This window comes from Rhinolophus sinicus, linkage group LG10 (assembly GCF_036562045.2).
Source record: "Rhinolophus sinicus isolate RSC01 linkage group LG10, ASM3656204v1, whole genome shotgun sequence".
NCBI classification, from domain to species: domain Eukaryota; kingdom Metazoa; phylum Chordata; class Mammalia; order Chiroptera; family Rhinolophidae; genus Rhinolophus; species Rhinolophus sinicus.
The window spans coordinates 13,099,822-13,122,757 of record NC_133759.1 but is presented as its reverse complement, the minus strand read 5'-3'; the positions used below and the strand labels follow the sequence as shown (position 1 = coordinate 13,122,757).

The 22,936-nt window shown below is 40.9% G+C and overlaps 1 protein-coding gene across 4 annotated transcripts in view; it reads left to right on the top strand.

The window, feature by feature from the left end:
* Window positions 1-22,936, top strand: part of WDR48 (WD repeat domain 48) — a 44,779-nt gene that overhangs the window by 2,991 nt on the left and 18,852 nt on the right. For 2 of the 4 annotated variants that reach the window (XM_019727598.2, XM_019727597.2), the window contains exons 2-9: window positions 12,220-12,360; window positions 14,633-14,711; window positions 15,415-15,497; window positions 15,617-15,746; window positions 15,828-15,941; window positions 17,705-17,793; window positions 18,251-18,352; window positions 22,578-22,802. In XM_019727598.2, the coding sequence (XP_019583157.1) occupies window positions 12,220-12,360; window positions 14,633-14,711; window positions 15,415-15,497; window positions 15,617-15,746; window positions 15,828-15,941; window positions 17,705-17,793; window positions 18,251-18,352; window positions 22,578-22,802 (963 nt within the window). The remainder of the gene's footprint in view (window positions 1-12,219; window positions 12,361-14,632; window positions 14,712-15,414; window positions 15,498-15,616; window positions 15,747-15,827; window positions 15,942-17,704; window positions 17,794-18,250; window positions 18,353-22,577; window positions 22,803-22,936) is intronic. The other 2 variants (XM_019727600.2, XM_019727599.2) reach the window with 1 other exon arrangement.

The following is a 22,936-nucleotide window of genomic DNA, read 5'->3' as shown; positions in this document are numbered from 1 at the left end:
AAAGAATAGAGTGAACGAACAAACAACAGAAACAGACTCATATGCCTGGATACAGAGAACAAACTGATGGTTGCCAGATGGGAGGGGGGCTGGGGGGCCAAGGTGAAAAAGGTGAAGGAATTAAGAAGTACAAATTAGTAGTTACAAAATAGTCATGGAGATGTAAAGCACAGCACAGGCAATATAGTCAGTAATATTGTAATAACTATACATCCAGGTGGGTGCTAGACTAATTGGGGGGATCACTTTGTAAATTATATAAATGTCTAATTACTATGCTGTACACCTGAAACTAATATAAAATAATATTGAATGTCAACTTATTGAAAACTAAAATAAAATTTAATTAATTAAAAAAACCCAAGATATTAAGACAATACAAGGTTTAAAAAAAAACCCACAAACAATACAAAAGCGTAAATGATAATTGTCCTCCACTCTTCAAAGAAACCTACTGTGGACAGTGGATATATAATCCTACACCAGGGTTTGTCCCCCCGGGCACTGTTGGCATCTTGGGCCAGATCCTTCTTGGTTGGGGTGGGATAGGGATTGTTTGGCATCATCCTGGCTTCTGCCCTCTAGCTCTTAGCACCTTCCCAGTTGTGACAGCCAAAAATGACTAGACATTTTCAAATGTCCCTGGAGGGCAAAATTGACGCTGGTTGAAAACCAGTGTTCTATAACTCTTTGTGCATATGTAACCAACTTGCATGATTTTTTACTCTCAGTAAAGTCATAGTACTCATTTTGTGTTTTGCTGCTTGTCGAAATTTTAAATATATATTATTACCTTTGACCCAGCTATTCCCCATTTAAAAATTGTTTTACAAAAAGTACACGTGCATATATCTTTCTCTAGTTATGCAAGGGTGCTTGAAGGAATGCTGTCATTGTGAAAAAACAAAAATCTGATTGTCCATCAGTAGTCAATTGGCAGATCAGTTAGGGACATTCATGTAGTGGATTAATTTGCATTTGTTACAAAGACAAGCTAGATCTGTATTATTCAGAAGGAAAAGTGTCCAGAAGTCAAAACAACAAGTCAATGTAGCATAGTCCCATTTCCACAAAGGAAATAATGCATTTAAAAAGTCTGGAAGGATAGTAACAGTTGTTATCTCTGGGGTACTACATTATGTGATTATGGGTAAGACAGGAAATGGGATATCTTTAACATATATGAACCTTTATATTTTTGAACTTTTTACAACATTCTTTACTCATAAATTAAAAAAACAAAACACCTTTCCATTTTGGAAAAGTATATGTGGCTACATTAATATGTTTTGCCTTTTGACTGTCTGTGTCTTGTACCAAGAGGCAGTAGTCCTGTGCTCCATTACCAAATTTATAGGTCAAAAAGAACCCTTGAGACTTATAATATTGATAAGTAACTGGTGGAGAGGGATCCAAACATGCTGTTTATTAATTATAGACATAATGAAGAATGAGCACATGTCCACTATCTTCAGCTTCTGAGGAGACTGGAGATAAGTTTGAGGGGGAGGGAAGGGTTTGTGATCGTCAAATTACACGGTCAGACAATCAGATTTGTGAATTCAGATGTATGATACAACAATTTTCCTGGTAATCAAGATATCAAAGCAAGTCTTTTCACTCCCTGGTGGTTCTTTAGTGTTACTATTTTCCAGCAACCTGAATCTGTTGGTTGGCTCTCTGTCTCCATCTTTCCTTCAGCTGTGTCTTATTTGCTTCTGAATTCTTGGGGTGAGGTTGGACAAAAGTCACCACTATTTCTGGTTTAGGAGCAACAGCCATGCCCTAGTACTCAGTGATGGTTCAAGAATATAAATACTTGGCCTTTTGTAACAGAAGGATTCTTTGGTTGGAAAAGAACCAAAATCCAGCTTACCCGGGCTCACATAATAAAACACTGTATTGGTTAATGTAAATAAACTCTAGAGGTAGAGCTAGTGTCATGCAAAGCTTGAATCAGAGGGCCCACTAAGAAGTGCTGTAAAGTCAGCTTTACGTTGGGCTGCCTGCAAGGTGTCCTCTCCTAGTCCCAAGCTCCCAGCTCCGGGTCTTCCCTCTGGGTGGCACGGTGGCTGCACCTGCCCCAGACCTCGAGTCCTTTCACAGCTGTGCTGCCCAAGGTAACAGAGGGTCTCTTACGCAGCCCTGCGGTGGGATTTGCTCGCCTTGAGCAAGTGTTGGGAGCAGAAGTGAGGAATGGAGAGGCAGCCAACAAATGTCAGTTCTACCAGTATACGCTGCCAGATACTTAGTTATTCTAGACCTATTCAGAGCTCAGGGTGGTCCTTACTCCTGATTCTGAGTCCTGATTCTGGGTGGGTGGGTTCGTTGGTTGGTTGGTTAAATCTTTGATACTGTTTTTAAGGAAGTAGAATGATGCCAAATCCTGACTTCCCAAGAAAAGACCCTTACAAATTAGCCATATGGCCAAGGTGAGTTACTTTTTATGTAGGATGATTAATTAAAAATGCGGTACCAATGTGACCTCCATTAGAACAGGGTTCAGCAAACTTTTTCTCTAAAGGGCTGGATAGTAAATATTTTAGGTGTTGCAGGCCATTGTACTGCTCATAACCACTCAACTCTGCCATTATAACAAGAAACAAGCCGCAACAATACCTAAATGAATAGGTGTGGCTGTGTTCCCGTAAAACTTTGTTTACAAAACAGGATTTGGCCCATGGGCAGTTTTTCACTAACCCCTGGAGGAGATTTTACTAACCCCTTACTAGAAGTCAGGCTAGGTGTCCTATTTTTATTTGCAAGACTGCTTTTCAGAATACTTTTTAAAATTAACACTCTAGAAATAGAGGTTCTCGCAGAAAGTCATGGTCCACAAGATTGAGCAGGAAAAACAGATGTGAGAATTATTGATATTTGGTCAATTTTTCTGGGCTAAATTTAGCTTGACTTAGCTTGATAGCTGGAAGTAGCCTTACACAAAAGAGCTGTGTGATTGCTTTTATAGGATGTTACAGAACAGGGAAAAAACTAATCTATGGTGAAAACAGTCAGCTCTAGATTGCCTAGGAGTGGAGTGTAGTCGTTGGGAAGAGGATGAGGCAACTTTCTAGAGTGGTGATAATGATAATACTCTGTGTCTCGGTAGGGGTTTGTATTACACTGGTATATTCGTTTGTCAGAAGTATCTGTGTACACTTCGATTTGTACATTTCACTCTGTACATTTCACCTTTAATAATGAGCCATAATAAATAATGAACTCTAGTTAATGCTATCCATACTGAAGTATTTAAGGGGAAGTGTTATTAGTGGTGTGCAACTTACTTTGACGGATAAATGGATACGAGGTAAAGCAAATACAGAAAATGTTAATAGTAGAATATATGTAGTAAGTATATGGATGTGTGCTGTGTAATTCTTTCAACTTTTGTATGTGTTTGAAAATTGTCATGATAAAATGTTGGGGGAAAAGAAGCTTTTAAAGGTTAAAGAACGGTTAAGTAATGATAAGCAGCAGTAGATGGGGAAGTGAAATTTTAGTTGCAGTGGCCAGAGAAGGCCTTGCTGAGAGGCTGGCTTTTGAGTAAGGATCTGAAAGAAATGAGGAAATGAGATTGGCATCTGGGGAAGAGCATTCCAATGAGAATATCAGCTACAGAAGTCCTGAGGTGGGGATGTACCTGGCCTATTTGTGGAATCTTTATTTGTGGACTTTTTATGCCTTTGTGGTTGGCATGGAGTGAGTGTGAGGGGAAGAGGAAGGAGTAGGAGGTGAAATCAGACTAGATCATGTTGAGCCTGCAGGCATGGTGAGGTCTCGCGCTTTTCCTCTGGAGTGAGATGGGAAATGGTTGTTGGGCTTGAACAAAGGAATATACATGAGATACCCATACGTGTGTTTTAATAAGATCACCTGGGCTTCTGTATTTAGAAGAGACTGCGAGTGAGCAAGGGCAGAGCCAGGAGACCAGTGGCTATTCAAGAAATCCAGGTGCTACATGATAGTGGCTTCCCCCAGGTGGTGAGAAGTGGTTGAATTTCGAATGACAAGACTTGTTGACAGGATAGAGATGAGAGAAACTAAAGTAAGAATGGCACCAAGGTTTTGGGCCTGAGCGCTGGGAGAATGGAGTTGCCATGAACTCCATCAGTGAAGGAGCCAACAGGGAAAGCCAGTTTGGAGCAGATGTCGGGAGCTGGGTTTGGGACGTGCCATGATTAAGATGTCTGTCAGACATCCAAGTGCAGGTGAGTCAATGCCCCCCTTGGGGGAGCCTGGACAGATTACCTGGAGGGGCCCCTCTGTGAGCCTGACACGCTTCTGTTCTTACAAACACTGTGAAATTTGTACTTATTCCATAATATGTCCACATCTGTGTTCATATAAAAATTGTTTTAGTTACTGTAGTAGGTGGAATGCCTCCCCGCCCAAATGCCCATGCCCTAATCCCTGGGCCTTGTAAACATGTTGTTACATGATGAAAAGGATTTTGCAGGTATGATTAAGGTTACAGACCTTAAAACGGGGATTATCCTGGATTATCCCAGGGGGTCCAATCTAATCATGAGCCCTTGAAAGCAGAGAACTTTCTCCATCTGGAGGCAGAAGTCAGAGATTTGAGGCATGAGAGGGACCGCCTGTTGTAGGCGAGGGCACATAGAAAGCTTGAGAAACAATGCAGCCATCCTGTAGGAGCGAGGATGGACCCCTGGCCGATGCACAGCAAGGAGACAGGCCCCCAGACCTACACCCTCAAGGAGCTCACTTCCACCAACCACCTGAACGAACGAAGCAGACTCTCCTAGTGGCTCCAGGAAAGAACAAAGGCCCCCTGTCACTTTTAGCCTTGTGCGAGGCCCTGAGGCCAGAGGACCCGCCCAAGCCCTGCCTGACTTCTGACCCAAAAATAAAGGCGAGTGTTTTAAGCCACTAAATTTGGGTAATTTATTTTGTCAGCAGTAGAAAACTAATCCAATTATCTTGAAATAAAATTATCAAAGATAGTTTTTCTCCTGATTGCTTCTACTTTCTGGCACATTACCAATAACTCGGGGGTATTATATAAGCTTGAAATTCAGAGCAAGACCACAGGAAATTCAGTGGATCATCCCACTATCTGATTTCTGATTTCTTTGTTTTGGCTCCCGGAGAATTGCTGGAGAAATTAAACAATGCTTACATGCCAGCTACAAATGTGTCAAGTGTTACTTAACTGGACACTTGCTGCTCGGGGACTACTCGATTATTTCTCCCTGTCGAGGTCCCTTTAATTGTCTCTTCCAAAATGCGTACTTCCTACTGAAGGTCCCATCCCTTGCAGAGTTCTTATAGTACCCTCTCTTGCTCTTTTTTTTTTAAAAGCGTATCAAGACAGTCCTATATGAGTCCTACTCTTCTCTGTCTTAAATGAAGTTTTTCCAGGACTTTGTTCACTCATTTATTGCTTCTATCTCCAGCACCTTCTACTTTTCTCTTTATTTTACGTCCATCTGTTCTGCCTGCAAATCTTCCCTATGTCTTGGGGAAAAACTTTACTTGCTGTCACTTCAAGTTATGTTCTCTCCCTCCCTAGGATGAAAAAGTCCAGGAGGACTTATGTGTTCCCTGCGGTTTCCTCAGCATTTAGAATACAGCCTGACAACTGATGGTTGCTTAATCAGTATTTGCTGAAAGAATTGAATCCTTTTTTCCTTCTATCTACAGCCAATTTTTTTCTTTAATAAGTTTTTAATGTAATATGTCTTGGAAGTTATCACTGTATATAGTTCATTCTTTAATGACCACATAGAATGAATGTACCATAATTTAGCCATTTCCTTATTGAAGATTCTGTTTCTGTTTTGTCCATCATACTAAAATTTACTTTAAAAAAAAATCAAGATATAAAATAGTACAGGATGTCTTACAAAAGTAAACGAAAGGACAAAGATAGATAATAGGATGCATAAAAGATGAAAGATCAGTTTGAAAGTTCCAACATCTGACTGATAGGAGTTTTAAGGAGCAAAGAAAATAGTTATTAATGAATTGATACAAGAAAATTTCCCAGAGCTAAAGTAGACAAGTTTCTAGATTGAAAGGGCTTCCTAAATGCATAGCAAAATTAATGATAAAAGAATCAAAAATAATAATGATAAAGAAGACCCTAAAAGCTTGGGGCGGGGCAGAGGGGCTGGTAGTGATACAAGTTGAGGGGAACAGAATGGCATTGAATTCAGTGGCAGAGCCGGATGCTAGAGGACGTTAGAGCCGTGCCTACGCTAAGGGAATTTTGTCCTACATGGACTTCTTCCTCTTGCCGAATCAAGTGTAAAGGCTCTGGGGGATGTACTTCAGCAAAAGTGAGTAAACAAAGAAAGGAGGAGACATTGGGACTCAGAAAACAATGGCTCTAACCCAGAAAAACAGTGAAGGGAAGCACGGAAGATGACAACGGTGCCAGCAGACCTAGAGGGCAGCCAGCCCAGACTGGAGTGGAAGGTGGAGGGTTCTGAGGGGGAAGCCTTCTGGGAAAAGGAGGTGGGGCAGGTTCTGGCTGGAATATCTAATGTGGTGCAGCAATGAAAGAAAATTGAAGTTAGAGGAAACCATTGAACAAAGAAAGATAGAACTCGAGGGAAAACAAAAGGCTCTCTGAGGAAGGAAATGTGTTCATAATATATTCCTTGGCTGCTCAGTACCTAGCAATTACAAAGTCAAACAATGTAGCACTGATTATTTATGCAACCAAAAGTAGCAATCTGTATCTCTATCGGAAGGGTAGAGGGAGGAATTATTGGGGATAGTTTCTGAGCTACACCCTAATCTACCACAGCCTGAGTAAACAGGTAAATCTAAAAGGGATAAGCCAGAGAGCTGTAGGGTAAGCACAATATTTCAAGAAATGCAGTAACTATCCAGAAGAAACTACCAGGAGTTGAAATTAGTTACCTTTAGCGACCAAGACTGGGTATGGGGGTGTTAAGCAGACAATAATAGGTAGATGGTTTTTCAGGACTGTTTGGTTTTCTGAATACAGGCAAGAATTGCTTGAATAAAAATTCTAAATTCAAAAAAACTAAGTAGTATATACCCATTGTAAAACATTCATACCATATACAAAAGGCATGAGTGACAGCATAATTCTATCAGGAATAACTACTGGTAGTTTTATGTATGGATACCCTTCCAAACTGTATTTTTAAATATATAATACTCTGAAACACTTTTACAGTAATGATTATTACACATTGCTGTATTGGACCACACATTTCACTTATGTAAATATATCACAGCTTTCTTCCCATGTCGGTCAGTCTAGATCTCCGTCAACATTTCCAGGATTAAATAGTATGCTCTTTTATAGATGTGTGTGCCAAAATTTATCCAATTAGGATATGTCTGTAGTAGATACCCTTGAAGAGGTTGGCCCAGACTTGTTTGGCTAAAAATTACTTTTCACCTGGAATGCAGACCTGACAGTGATGTTACTCTCTGACCCTTTCCCACTGGACCAATCGATCATCTCCCAGAAATTTGAAAAGTGAGATTCATATGCTACATAGTTTCTCTGTTAAAGGAAATGTGCTGAGAAGCAGATAAAAGGCCTTGAAGCCCCAGAGAAAAAGAGATTTGAGAGAGACTGAAATTGACATTGCAGCCAACTTGATTCCTGATGGCTTTCTAATATCTGATTCATGGAACAAATATTTATTAAATGTCTTTTGTGCCAGACACTAGAACGAGGATACAGTGGTGGGAGGAACAAGGCAGACGCGTTTCTTGCTGTCTTACAACTTTAGTGAAGAGGATGTAACAAAAAAGATAAATGTGGAATGTGGTAAGAACTGTGAAAGAAATCAGTTGGGTAAGTGAGAGGGAAAGGAGATCATACAAAGCCTTTCAGAGGAGGTGACCTTTCTGCTGAGCTCTAAAGGGTGGGGGTGAGCCAGACAAGATAAAAAGTGGGGGAAGAGTTCCTGTGGGGATTGGAGAGGCCAGGAATCTTCTTGGCACTGGGAGCAGTAGATGCAAAGGGATGGGAAAAAGAGCTTCATGTGTTTGAGAAACAGAAGGGAGTTTGGTGTGACTGTCATGAGAGAAGCTGGGGCAAGTTAGTTCGCAGCTAGAGGTGAGTGTGTGCATGTAGGGTATAGAACCAAAGCACATGAAAAATTGGAACTTCAAATGCAGTGAAAGGCCTTTGGAAGGCTTCAGAGCAGTGTCATGATGTTATTTATCTGTTAGATATCCTCATTTCCTTATGTTAATTTTTTTCTTTTTTTTTTATTTAAGCTGATTTGAGTAGATTTCAGTTACAGTTGCTCCTAAGGCTGGGTTAAGGCAACATACTTGTTGTCTTTGTATATACAATCCTGGCCCCTCTCATGTCTCTTATTTATGAGTGTTGGCCGTTTTCCTTTCTTTTAAAAAAATTCCTCTTCGTGATCTTTGTTCCTCTTTCTGTTAGAGTTGAACTTTTTTCTTACTGTTTTGTAAGGAATCTTTGTTGTCAAGAGTAAACTTGTCTTTCATATTTACGTCATAATTTTCCCATTTAGATGTTTGCCTCTTAGCCATGCGCATGTTATTCTTTGACATTCAGGTGTTTTTGTTTTTTTTAGTAACAGCTTTATTGAGATAAAATTCACATAACATAAAGCATACAATTCAGTGGTTTTTAATATATTCACAAAGTTGTGCATTGGTCACCGAATTCCAGAACATTTTCATCACCCCATACCCATTAGTGGTCATTCCCCCTTCTCTCCTCCTCAAAACCCCTGGCAACCACTAACCTGCTTTCTGTCTCTGGATTTACATAATCTGGACATTTCGAATCGGTAGAATCATAAAAGATGAGGCCTTTTGTAACTGGCCTCTTTGACTTAGCATAATGTGTTTAAGATTCATCCAGGCTGTAGCATGTGTCAGTACTTCACTTTTTGTTTATGCTTTGTCAGTTGGTGGACATTTGAGTTCTTTCTGCTTTTTGGCTGTTGTGAATAATGCTCTGTGAACATTTGTGTCCATACGGAAGGTTTTGACTTGTATTTGGTCAGATCAGCATTGCTCTTTTCCTTTGTACAGAATTGCAGTCTTGTCATGTTAGCAGAGCCTTCTCAATGTAGAGACTATGGAAATATTCGCCTGTCTTTTTAAAAAATATTTTTATGATTCATTTATTCAATTTCAATTTTTAGTTCATATGAAAATTCATTTTGGTTTGAGATTTGGAAAAAGAATATAAGTTTTCCCAATAGAATCACTAGATGCTCCTTGATAATTTATTAAGTAATTTATCATGCCCATATTGATTTGAAACTATGTTTATATCAAAATAAAAAATTTATAATAGGAAAACATGCTTCTGAATTTTGTTTTCTTCCATTGTTCCACTTATATGTTCCTATTGTGGTACTTCACTGTAATTCTGGTACCTTTAGCTTTATAATACAGTTTAAGATCTTTAAAGAATATGCTCTCGTTTTAAAAAATGACTTGGTATTCCCCTCAAAACATTGTACTGTATATTATGTCAACTTCTAGAAAGAAATCCAATGGAATTCTGACCAAAGTTGGTTTAAATTCACAAATTTAGGAAAGAATTGTTATTTTATTTTATTTTATTTTTAGCAAGAGAAAATAACCAAATTTGATACATATGTATGGGAACCCCACATACATGAGAAAGTCAGAGACCGTACATGTGGGAGAGGTTCAGAGATAGAAAGGGGAATCTAGTTATATAGGGCATCCTAAGCTAGGGATGAGGTCATGATCCTTGGGGGCTTCAAAGGGTCATTGCTGGGCGGCAAGAAGAGCAAATGTTTAGTAAATAAAAATTTTCTCTGCCATATAGGTGGGTCAAAAGTTATTGCTGATACCCTCTTTTTAAGGGCAAGGCTCTCCTAATTCAAGTTTTTCTAGGTAGTTGAAGGGAGGGGCAGAAGTTTCTCTTGAGCCTGAAGCTAAAATTGCCTTTAGCTCAAAACAATCTACATACCACTGAGACACATCTTTGTGTGGTTCTTTCTGAATCCCCACAGTTCCCTCCTCTGAAACTCCCCTGGAAGTTTCACATTCCAGAAGTTGAGTTGGTAGATTGTTCTATATCTCATTAAACCGGTCTCAGTCTCGCGAAAATTTCAGTTCAGTTCAACAGTTGTGTCTCGTTTCAGGAGGCAGTGATGCAGGTGGGCTCCCAAAGTTAAGCCTGTGATGCAAGCAGGAACTCAGGTATTTAATAAGGAGGCATCGCTATGGAAACAAAAGGAAAACAAAGGTTAATCGTTGTGGCAGACTAATCTCAGTTTCGTTCTGAAGGCATGCGGTCAAGAAGATTTCTACTAGCTGTCTGTCGACTCATCTTCAGATGGAGTAAAGGCAGGCAGCGAGGCAGTGTGATCGATTCTCCTGGTCTGCAGTTTGCACGTCTCTGGTGATCTTCCACAGCAGGCACAGAGCCTGTCCTTAAATGAGCTGCTGTGGTGATTTCCCTGCCATTCACCCCAAGCTGTCCCACTGTAGCTTGCGTGGCCTTCTGCCAGCCTGTGTCAGATACCCCAGGAACTCCTCATCTGCAGCAGCCTCACGGGGCAAGAAGTGTTCATTTTGAATCTTCCTGTGCTACAATATGGCATGTTTCCTTTATTCAAGTTTTTCCTTTATTCCCCCCCTCTTTTCCCGCCCCCCCCCCCCAACTCCGGTTCAAGCCATTGTTTCTCAGTCTAGTTGTGTAGGACACAGCTCCCTGGCCCATGCTGGTATTATGAGCCTTTCACCCACCCCCGGCTGAGGCAGTCAGTCACTGGTCGTTGGTCAGCTGCTCACAGCAGCTCTGGTCGGCTGCTGTCCACTCATGCTGCCCACCGGCCGCTCATGGCGGCACATGGTAGCCCACAGTAGCACTCAACAGTCCACGGCAGCTCACACCAACCTCTGGCTGCTCACGGCAGCCCAGCTCCAGGGAGAACCGTTGTTCACAATCTTAGCTGTAGAAGGTGCAGCTCACTGGCCTGTGTGGGAATCAAACCAACCACCTCGGCGTTAGGAGCACGGTGCTCCAACCACCTGAGCCACCGGGCCGGCCCAAGTTTTTCCTTTATGTACCTTGTTCTATCCGTTATTTCTAGGTATTCTTGTTGCTATTGTAATTGGGTCTCTCCCCCAGTCTCCCCCCCCCCACCCCCCATTATATTCTTAACTGGTTATTTCATTAAATTAGAAAAGTTTTGCTATGGCCGCAGGTAGCTTGTTGACTATTTCATAATTATAATTGCTTTTGGTTGATTCTCTTGGGTTTCACATGAAGCAGACAACTTACTTATAGTAACAAAGTAGGGAAAGTGCTCTGAAGGAAACATTTAGTGAGTTAGAGGAACACAAAACCTCATTTTGCTTGCCAGGTGAGAGAAGGCCTTTTTGAGGAAGCATCATTTAAACAAATCTAGATTGCAATAAGGCTGGCCAGAGAGAGTGGGAGGAAGAGAGGGGAGCAGCACGTATGACTAGAGGTACAGTGTGTGCCAGGAATGGGGGCAGAGAGCAAAGATGAGTGGCAGGAAAGGTGACAAGGCACTTGAGGCCATGTTATAGAGTTAAGATCATATTGTGAGTCTAGAGGTTTCTGAGCTGGGGTCAGACACATTCCAGTTTACATTTGTAAACATTGTTCTAGCTGCTTTGTGGGACATGGATTAAAGACAACTCGGTGTTAAGAAGTGATGGCAGTAGTTTTGCATCAGACTTGCTGATCTTAGATGAGTCTTTTCTTAATGTCATCCTTCTCTTTGCAGCCCATCAGTCTCCATAGAGTTAAAAATTTTATTGGATTGAAAAATAAGTTTTATACTGGAAAATACAAGATTTCAAATTGCAGATTGGCCACTAAGTAGGCTACATTTTTTTTTTTTTAAAGATTTTATTGGGGAAGGGGAACAGGACTTTATTGGGGAACAGTGTGTACTTCCAGGCCTTTTTTCCAAGTCAAGTTGTTGTCCTTTCAGTCTTAGTTGTGGAGGGCGCAGCTCAGCTCCAGGTCCAGTTGCCAGTTGCTAGTTGCAGGGGGCGCAGCCCACCATCCTTTGCGGGAGTTGAACCGGCAACCTGGTGGTTGAGAGCCCACTGGCCCATGTGGGAATCGAACCGGCAGCCTTCGGAGTAAGGAGCATGGAGCTCTAACCGCCTGAGCCAGCGGGCCGGCCCAACTAGTAGGCTACATTTTATTGCATGTTTTGTAATTTCATAAAAAGCAAATGTTGACTTGTTTGTCAGGTTTCTTATGTTATTCGAGATGAAGTGGAGAAGTACAATCGAAATGGAGTCAATGCGCTGCAGCTGGACCCAGCACTCAATAGACTTTTCACGGCAGGTCGAGACTCCATCATAAGGATATGGAGCGTCAGTCAGCACAAGGTAAGGCAGGGGTCAAGTTCACGTTTGAAATGTATGCTTCTTAAATTTCAGTCTGTTTAATACTGTGCCCTTCACAGTTTCAGATGTCATCTCCCTGAATACTGAGTTATTTGGTACACTGTACAAAAACATTGCAATCATAATTCTGTGAGCCTTTGAGAAAAACACCCCTAGTGGAGTTTTAGCAGTAGTTTAGCTAAGGCAGGGACTCCATAAACTAGGTCTGTGATAAGAGCTCTCTGCTACAAAGAAACAAGGGGTTTGTCTGGTAGGGGGATTACTTGTCAATAGTCTATTTCTTGGCATTAAATATGTTCTTCAAAAGCTTCTTGGCAGTCCTTTTCACTGCTACTAAGAAAAGGTTGAATATGCTATTACATTTATAATCTTGAACAAATATTTGATTTCTTTATTTAAAAGTGATTAGGGTGCCCACAAAACCCATAGGGCTTATTTGGTAATGCAAAGTTGGTATAAAAGGATGAAGAGAACGTGCTCCCCTCCTGTAGGAGATTTAAAGTCTGCTTTCTTAAACAGGGACCAGGATTTAAATACACGTCAAGATAAATCCCCAGTCAAATGGCAAGGACCGCCTTTTGTATTTTGTTTGCTTGTATTGTGAATGACATAGAAAGGACTATTCGGGGAAGGAAAAGGTGCATTTATTGAGCTCCTAGCTATGTAGCAGACACTCTTAGCACTTCCGTATCCAATATGGTCTTAATTCTCACAGTAATCCTCCAGCAGCTGTTATGAGTCATTTCCATAGATTGGAAAACAGGCTTAGAGAAATCCATGGTTAAATAACTACCGTGTTTCCCCGAAAATAAGACCTAGCTAGACAATCAGCTCTAATGCGTCTTTTGGAGCAAAAATTAGTATAACACTCAGTCTTATATAAGACCGGGTCTTATGTTATAGTAACATACGTATAGTATAGTATGTTATAGTCTTATATTATGTTATATTATATAAGACCTGGTCTTATATTATAGTAAAATAAGACCAGGTCTTATATTAATTTTTGCTCCAAAAGATGCATTAGAGCTGATGGTCCGGCTAGGTCTTGTTTTCAGGAAAACACGGTAGTAAGTGGTTGAGAATTAGAGCCCATTTAACTTCAAAACCCTGATGCTAAATCCTATAGTTTTAAAACTCGGTGTCTTTTTAGCAAACTCTGCAAGTTTGGTGTTCAGTCCAAAGAAAACCCACTGTTTTGCACAGTTGCTGAATAGTGTTTCTTTAAATGGACTTCGGTCTAGTGGGCTTTGGATTCTTTAACCAGTGAAAACAATGGTGGCCCAATGTCAAAAACATCAAAAGTAAGAAAACCATGGTTTTTAAATGCTTTTTGGAACTTATATTAGAATTGCAGTGTCACCTTTCTGGGAGTTAACAGTATTTCAAACAAATTAAGGAAAACACAAGAGCTAAACTCTAGAAAGCTGCCTGTTCTGCCCTCAAACATCTTTTTTTCTGGTCTTCATTTTATGACAAGATTGAATAGCATCTTTTCTCAAACAGACTTGTAGAGAGAGCTGTTCTCTTTGCCCATGAAGTGTCTTGAACTTGCCTGTCTTAGGTGTAGGATGTAACTTAAATACTCTTCTTTAAGAGAGCTCTCGTGGTAATTAAGCCGAGTGAGAGGAATAGAAGAATCTCAAATTACTGAATTGAAATGGTGACTCGAGTAGTACTCCTTTGGCCCTTGGCTTCCATTTCGTCTCTGAAGGACTGTAGCTACCATGAGGAAAAGTCTTAATTCAGAAGGTAAAAGCCACAGTCGGAAGCTAAAACCAAAAGTGTGCATCTGCTTCCGCAGTCAGGCTCCGCTAATCACCATTCTCATCAGCCTCATTTCTGCCCCTCCTGTCTGCTGGGAGACCCCACTGCTGCTGATTCAAATCCCCGGGCAGCCTGCAGACTTGTTCTCATCCTGTCCTTTCTAGTAAACCCCTTCCTGTAGCACTTTGGGTCACATACAGTGCCTAGCCCAGATCTTGTTGCCTTCACTAACTCAAGACAAAAAGTAAGCATTCTCCTGTAAATCTAGGCTTCCATCAGTAATAAAAGTGTCTTGAAACAAAACTTCGATTTGCATCTGTTATCTGGAAGCATCAATTGTTTGATGAAATTCTGCTCTGAATTTGTTGTCAATTTTAAGGCCTTAGAGCAGTGTGTCACACCAAAGAATCTAAACATATCTATACTTTATAATATATTTCATCCTCTAACATAAACTAATGACTTTTGATTTTTCTTTTAATTTCAGCAAGATCCATATATAGCATCCATGGAACACCATACTGATTGGGTAAACGACATTGTGCTCTGTTGTAACGGGAAAACCTGTAAGTACTTCTTTGGATTATCGGGCTTTAGGAAGTTTTTAATTCAATTTGATGTTTTCATTTTTTTGTGTGAGCTTTTTTATTGAAGTATAACATACATACAGAAAAGCATGCACACCTTGAGAGTACTAAGAGCTTAGTACAATTTTACAAGGTCAGCACCCGTGTCAGAAAACATCACCAGCAGCCCCTATGCCACCCTTTCAGTCACTGCCCCTTGTCCAAGGTAACTTCTTCTGTCTTCTAAACACTATAAATCAGTTTCGCCTGCATTTGAACTGTATGTAAATAGACTCATACAATACGTATTCTTCTTTCAGTTTTTTTAATGTCTCTTTTTGTTCTTATTATGATAAGATCCATTTCTTGATTTTTTTCAGTCTGTTTTAGAGAAATTTTCTCAATCATATTAATTCAACTGGAACATTAAAAAAAGTTTGCCCTGCCTATTTAAAAAAATATTTGAGACAAAATGTAATAGGTTCTAGAAAGAACTTTTAGATATACTATAAGCATGATGTGTGTATGTGTATATGAACATTAACAGATGTTTGAACTGATGTCAGAAATGTTATAAATATTCAAGTATACTATATGTGTAGATGAACATTAGTTTGAAACAATGTTGACGTTATTTTACAAGTCTTTAAAATGATGATAATTTATACTACTAAGGGGTTTATTTATTCTTTGCCTCTTCTAGTAATATCTGCTTCTTCTGACACGACAGTAAAAGTATGGAATGCACATAAGGGATTTTGCATGTCAACATTAAGGACACATAAGGTAAAACAACGGACATAGTTTTCAGTGTCTTTAGTGTAGTGTTGGGATCTCAGTGCTTTATGTGGTTCATTTTCTTATTGACCTACAGAGTAGATCACAGTACGTGTGTTTTATTACAGGACTATGTGAAGGCCTTAGCATATGCCAAGGACAAAGAACTGGTAGCATCAGCTGGGTTGGACAGACAGATATTCCTTTGGGATGTGAATACTCTGACAGCACTGACTGCCTCAAATAACACTGTCACAAGTAAGGTGTTTGAAAAAAATTTCTTTGAAAGTGCTGCAAGTTGACATAAATAAAGAATGGTTTATAAAACGTCTTTAATAGGTTTGCATCGAGACAGTGGTTCATATTTTGAGAGTGCTTCTACCTACAGCGTTCTAGCCCCCAAGAGTATGATTGAACAACAAGGAGCTAGTTCCTCACTGCAGTCTAAAAATGGTAACTTCTCCAGGTGTAACCTGGTTATTTATGTATTTTTGTACATATGCATGTCTTAGCTCCCTAGCTAAAGTGAGTTCCTGCGCTTCGGGCAGAAGAGTCTGTCTTAGTACTACTTTGTATCTCCCACAGCATTGCCTGGCCCAAAGCCACAAACTCAGCAGATATTATTGTTGCAGGTGGGGATTGCCTGACAAAGTAGGCAGTTTCTGACTTTTAAAGGTGTCACTATATAATAAGAGCTTTTGAGTTAATGGCCAAGGTGGAGAATAGCCAAAGCAAAGAAAGAAAAGGTTTTCTGTGCTAATTTTGCAGGACCTTTTCGGAGCAGCCCTAGAGAATCCTGCCAATTCCAGAAGAGGTCAGGAAGGCTAGGGGTCTTCAAGAGGCAATTCAGAGACATTCACAGCAGGTTAATAAGTACGGGTGTCTCATCAACTGGGAGGGCTCAGATTATCAGGTCAGACCCACACAAGTCTAGACTTGAAACTCAGCTTCCTGCTTGCCCAGCCTACTGGAGTCCTCTAGGCCGGGTGTCAGGAGGAACTCTTCGCACATTTTTGGCTAAGCCTGGAAGGTCTGTGTTCAGAACATGGGCCCGAACTCTCTAGATCTCTGTATTATCATAGATATGGTTTGTCGTGACTGTGAAACACTCACATTGACTTAGGGGCCAAAAAGGGCAAGAGGGAGGCTGGTGTTTATAATTATCTTGAATATTGTTTTGCCTTTTTCCCCAAGAACTATGTGAAGATCTAAACACTATTCTCCCCTTGTTCTTCTTGGTTTTTCACCTGTACACTATCTCAGTGATTCAGCAGCTGGTCCCTGCAGGGGGCTGTCAGGATCCATCATTTAGCTCTCTCTAGATGTAAGGCCTGCCTCAAAGAGACACTTATAAGAGGGAACAAAGCGAAAAAGCAGGATTGTCCCAAGATCAGAGACCAGGCTTAGTGGTTACAGATTCTGCAACAAATATGTCTTGCTTAGAATTGTTTAGAGAGGATTTCACATAAGCTTTATTTTTTTTTTATGATTATAGAAATAATACTAATAGCTAACATTTATTGAGCACTTCCTATAAGCCGTTACTTTACTAAATACTTTACATGTATTAACTCCTTTACTTATCACTTCTCAGTATGTTGGTTTATATTTATTCTTTATTGTAAAATTAGGGTCTGCTATATAGAGTTTTACATGTAACTTTTTCCACTTCAGTGACATTTTGTTCAGAATCAAAGGTCATGAACATAATTCTTGGTATACATTGCCTAATTTCCTTCTAGAATAGTTCTACCAAATTATCCTCCCACAAGTAATGTATGAGAGTGCCATTTTACTATGTTTTTTTGACAATTAACTATTACCTTGTGTTGTTTTTTAATCTGATTCCGTAGGTGAAAATTATATTTTTGTTTTGATTTGTGTATCCTTGAAAATAGTGAGTTTGGACATATTGTTCACATATATTGGCACATGTATATCTTTGAAAATACATTACTATGTGGATAGTTTTTAAATGGCAGGGCAATTCAATTTAGCAAATATTTATTGAGTACTTGTGTATACTCAACTCCAGAAGAGATGTAAAATTTGATAGCAATATTGTTTAGAATTATCTTCATTATAGGTAGATTTCTTTTCCTTAGAGCACTTGTAAAGATAAGATTTTCTAAATCTAATAAACTTGCAATTTTTGCTGACTAGCTACTAAACAGCTGATGATTTTGTTAACATTTAGCTCTGTTTATCCTTAATAGCTTCTTCTTTAAGTGGGAACAAAGATTCCATTTATAGCCTGGCAATGAATCAACTGGGAACAATCATTGTATCGGGGTCCACTGAGAAGGTAAGGGGAAGCTTAAAAGGTATATGTATATACATGTTTTTTTAGTTTCAGGTGTACCAAACAATGTAATAGACATTTCATCCCTCACAATAAAGGGTATATTTTAACAGTAGAAAACAAAGAAACCAAAATATTTTATCGTGTAATTACTAAATACATAGACAGTGGTTTTGCCCGGCAGATTCTAGAAGAGAGGTTTTACTAGAACAAGTCAGAGGATAACCACATAATTATTGTTGTGTGTGGTGCTGGGGTGGGTGGATGGCGGTGGGAGGCCTGTGTTTCTTGACGTTAAAAAGGCTTCCTCTGAGTTAAAAAGGTTGGGAGCCTTAGACAGTGTCCATTGGCAGAAGCCGTGTTTCCTTCTCAGAATTTCATGGTTGTCATTTGACTTACACACCTGTTATTTAAATTTGATCATGTATGTACTCACGTAATATTTTGTTACAATTTACAGGTTTTAAGGGTATGGGATCCAAGAACATGTGCAAAACTAATGAAGCTTAAAGGGCACACGGATAATGTAAAAGCATTGCTGTTGAACAGAGATGGCACACAGGTATTCAGTGTCACACGGACATTTACCTAATGACTTTGTCAAAAACTTCACAAAGCAGAAATCCCCCCACTTTGTACACTGTTGCATTATTGACTTGAATGAAAAGCTACATATATTATAAACTGTGCTCTAATTTTAAATCCTTAAAATACTCAGTTGCACATAAATAAAGGCCAAACAAGGAACTTCTCGGGATAATTCTAACACAGATGAGTGAAAGCAATTGTGATGGGTATAGGCTAAAATAATTGAAAATGTTACCTTTGTGTTAAACAGAAAGAAACTGTGGTATTGAATGCATTCTACCAGTGTGTTAAGTGGAAAGTGTCCTCATAGTGGGTCTGACTTTGGGGCAGATCTTGTCAGTTGACTGTAGATACAGTCCGTAGGTTTATTCTGTAGGTTTAGTCATCTAACATAGTGCTTAGAGTCAGCATTTCCAAGAAAAATACTTTGGTGTATTTGAACATGTGCCAGTACTCTGTTGGCTACATAATTTTTGAATTAGAAATCATAATTCTACTTGTTCTGTAGCAATATAAAAATGATCTTTCATCAATGTGGATAATAAACAAAAACTGAGCACCATTTTATGTTATGACATACAGTAGTACCTCAGTTTTCGAATGTCTCTGTTGAGGAACATCTCGGTTTACGAATGCCATGAATTTTATGGGTCTATGGTATCGTTAGATAGTAAAATTCATGCTAAATTTGCAGATTTGCGGGTTGATTTTAAAGGTCGGGAACGGATTAATCCATTTTGCATTACTTTCTATGGGGACGCCATGCCTCGGTTTTCGAACGTTTCAGAACTCGAATGGTCTTCCGGAACGGATTACGTTCGAAAACTGAGGTACCACTGTACCTCCACCACGCCCTCCTGCCTCCCCCAGCCATTGTTTTCATAGGACAGGGATAAGTTCACAGCTAATTGGAGCTGGTTATGATGGAGTTGAGGAGCAAGAAGATGATGAGATCAGTCTGTTACTCCTGTGGAAACTATGTCATGGAAGGTGCCTTGCACATCACTTAGAGAAACTGTCTCCAGGAGTGAAAGGAAGGTTTGAAAATCTAGCCAAAGGAAGGAGATGATTTTCAGAAGCAGGTGAAGAAAGGCTTGAAGCTGCCCGTGGAGGTCTGTGGAGATGGGAAGGCTCTCGGTGTTAATGTGCTGTGTGGCCTTGCAGAGAGGGCTTCACTTTGCTGCTTCTACGTTTGCTCAACTGCAAAGTGAGACTTACAGTATTTAGTTGATGAGAAGTAACAAGTATATGCTTGTCTGTAAGCCATGCATTTTCTAGAGCTCTTTACAGCCCCATTTTCATGAGTCAAAGAAGTCCATGTGGGCAGCTCCTTGCTGTTTTGTAGGGTAGCTGCCAGGCTGCACTTGGGGTGGGTGCCATGCCTGTTCTCTTAGCTGTGTCCAGGACTGGACTGGATCGTACGATCTCCGTGGGACGGCCCTTAAGTAGGCACTCCAGACAAGGTGGTTTCTGGACAGGGGCTCTGGGCCTGGCAGACCTTCTAAAGTTCCTCCTGTCTGCTACGCTCCATGCTTTGTTTCCTGTATATGTATTTACGAATGGGCTTATATCCAAGATGATTTAAGTAGCAAGTATAGTTATCTGTGCTCTTGCCTGGCGTCAGCTAGTTTACTGTAAGCAGGGACAGCGAAGTGGTACGACGCCCAAAGCTGCCTGGCAGCCTTCGAATGCATAATTAAGTAGCTAGCACTTCCCCTCTCGTTCCTCTTCCTTCCCTTTTCCTTACTGGCCCTTCTAGACTACATGTAAATTTAGCCATGAACAACAGAGCATATTTACGTGAGGGAATTAATCAACAAAACAACTAATAACTCCTTATTTGGGAAAAAGAGAGGGGGACAAAAAGAAACCTTTACTTACTAATTCTCAAAACTCTTGTAATACGGAAGAGGTAGTTATCACTTACTGGGCCAGAGTATATATTGCATCCTGCAGAGCTGCCCTGCAGGCTTCTGATGTAGGGTCTCTGGTGGCATTTAACTCAGGGACTTAAGATTATATATAATAGGCCAGTGAATTCCATGCATCTCAACCTATTGCCTCTTTTTGTTGTAGAGTAAGATCCTTACGTAGCAAACCTTACTATTTGAGGTCTATCACCACTGCAGTTGTTCTGATTGGCGTCAACATTACTGGGCTGGGCCACCTGTCATTCCTGGTACTTGCTCAGTCATTTGCTTGAGGAGCTGGGAACCTGCCATCTTGGTTTGTGTCGCTCACAGCGTTTTCCTGGTGATACAAGTCCTGCTGAATCTAGCTTCCGGGTCTGGGGCTCTCTAGCATTAGGCCACTCCTTGACCCTGACTTACCTTGCCTACTTGGCTGCTCTCTTTTGGCAGTTGTAATTGTGTATGAATGACCATCCCAGAAACACTTGTGTTGGTCAATGGTAGCCTGGCCCCAATAAACTGGTAGCTCTCATCTCCACTGGCAAAAACACAGAGCACTCCTAAGTCTGATTTAGCAGAACCATTTGGGACATTCCTGGTACCCCAGAGTCACCTCATAATGAGGGGGTCTTCATGGTTATCCAGTGGAACGGTAGAGGCAGTGGGAAATGCTTTGATGAGCCCTCTAACTTCTACCAGATGTCAGGCACTAGAATTCCTAGGAAATAGGCACATCCTTCAACCATACTGTCAAACGCTGCAAAGAAGTTTGCCAACACTGCACTTCAAATGTGATTACTGTCTATTTGGTGGCCTAATATTTAGCAGTCTTAGACTACTACATTCTATATCAGGGTTGATAGAACTCTGTGTTTCCTCATCTGCTTTCAGCTGTGCACTCTTGGTTTTGGACGTAACCTCTTTCCTGTTGCAAGTCGCCCAGGCTGTGAGGACTTTCAGCCCATCATCTAAAGTTGTCAGACCTTACTCCCTGTAGGTACATGGTCTAGGATCTGAGCAGTCAGAGCTTTGCCACCTCAGAGTAGCGTCTCTCCCTGGGATGGGGAGGCCCTCCTTCCCTCTCCCTGTCAGACTGCCACAGTTCTCCCACACACGTGCTGACGGTCTGCTTGTAACCTTAATCCTGACAGTTTCTTTGTTGGTTGGTCTTTTGGTTCCTTTGTGAACTCGTTGGAATAGGTGATTAAAATGCTGATGCTCCTGGCAGCCTCTGGGGGAGTCTCCTAGTATGTGTTCACATCATGAAACATGTCCAGTCTAAAAGCCTCTTCCAGTCACAGGGTGTGTCAGTAAATCCTGGCCTATTCCAAGGCCTCATCTATTCAAACACTTTCCAAATCCCCAAGCCCACAACTATCCTGTCTTCTTTGAAGCTCGTTGCCTATTTAATTTCATACACTAGCACCAACCAACAGTTGCTTTCTCCTTGGGGCCATTTTTTCCCCCAAAGAAGTAAGTTTTTATCCTCGCATGCAAGTCACCACAGTAACTGCTAGAGACACTGGGCATTCTGAATGCAAATGTGGGGTGGCTCTTTCAGCCTGTTTGTCACACTCACAGTATGCTCAGCCCTCATTTGTATGCCAGCAACTTCTGTGTAGTTGATTCTCCTTTTGAAAGTGTCAAAATTGCTAATGTTAACTGAATGCCGAGGGTCCACATTTTATATTAATAGATGTTGAACTTGAGGCTCGTATGGGAAGAATCCAAGGTCCCAGAGAGTGAGCGGTAAACCGGGGACTAGATTTTGCTTCTGACTCCTGTCAGTAGAATCCAGGAGACCAGGCAGGCCATCAGAAATCCAGAGCCATGAGGGAGGGGACGAGGCAGAGGTGTGACTCAGGGCACCGAAAGGCTTGCTGGCTTGGTGCAGTGCTTGTCAAACGTAGTATACCGGAGTGACCTGGACAGCCTGGCAAAGCACAGGAGACTGGACCCATCCGAATTTCTGCCTCATCAGGTCTGGAGTGGGATCCAGGAATTTATATCTGTCACAAGTTCCCAAGGGATCCTGATGCTGCAGGTGGCCACATAGAGAGGACGAAAGCACTTTTGTTCACAGGTTTCCCCTGCTTGAGCATGTACTAAGTTGCCTTTGGTCATTTCAACCTGTGGTGCAAGCTTGTCAGAAGTCTTTTCAGAGGCGGGAACATAGGTTAGTAGAGGTGTGTGTTTGACAGCGTGGAGTGAGGAGAGAAGCCAAGTGAAAAGCACAGGAAAACAGGAACTTCGGGGCCGGTTTCTAACCTTAACTTTCTTTGTTCCCAGTGCCTTTCTGGCAGTTCTGATGGGACCATTCGCCTTTGGTCCCTTGGTCAGCAGAGATGTATAGCAACGTACCGAGTCCATGATGAAGGTGTTTGGGCTCTGCAAGTCAACGATGCCTTCACACACGTGTATTCTGGAGGAAGGGACCGGAAGATCTATTGTACAGACCTGAGAAACCCTGACATTCGAGTGCTCATTTGCGAAGAAAAAGCACCAGTTCTCAAGGTATGTCATATATTTCAGTTTTATAATTAAGATTGTTACATGTGCTAGCCAAACACAGCCAAAGCTATATTACAACATGAATCAACTGTGGGGTTATCAAAAAGATATCTTAACATTTTGGTTAGTCACCTGGA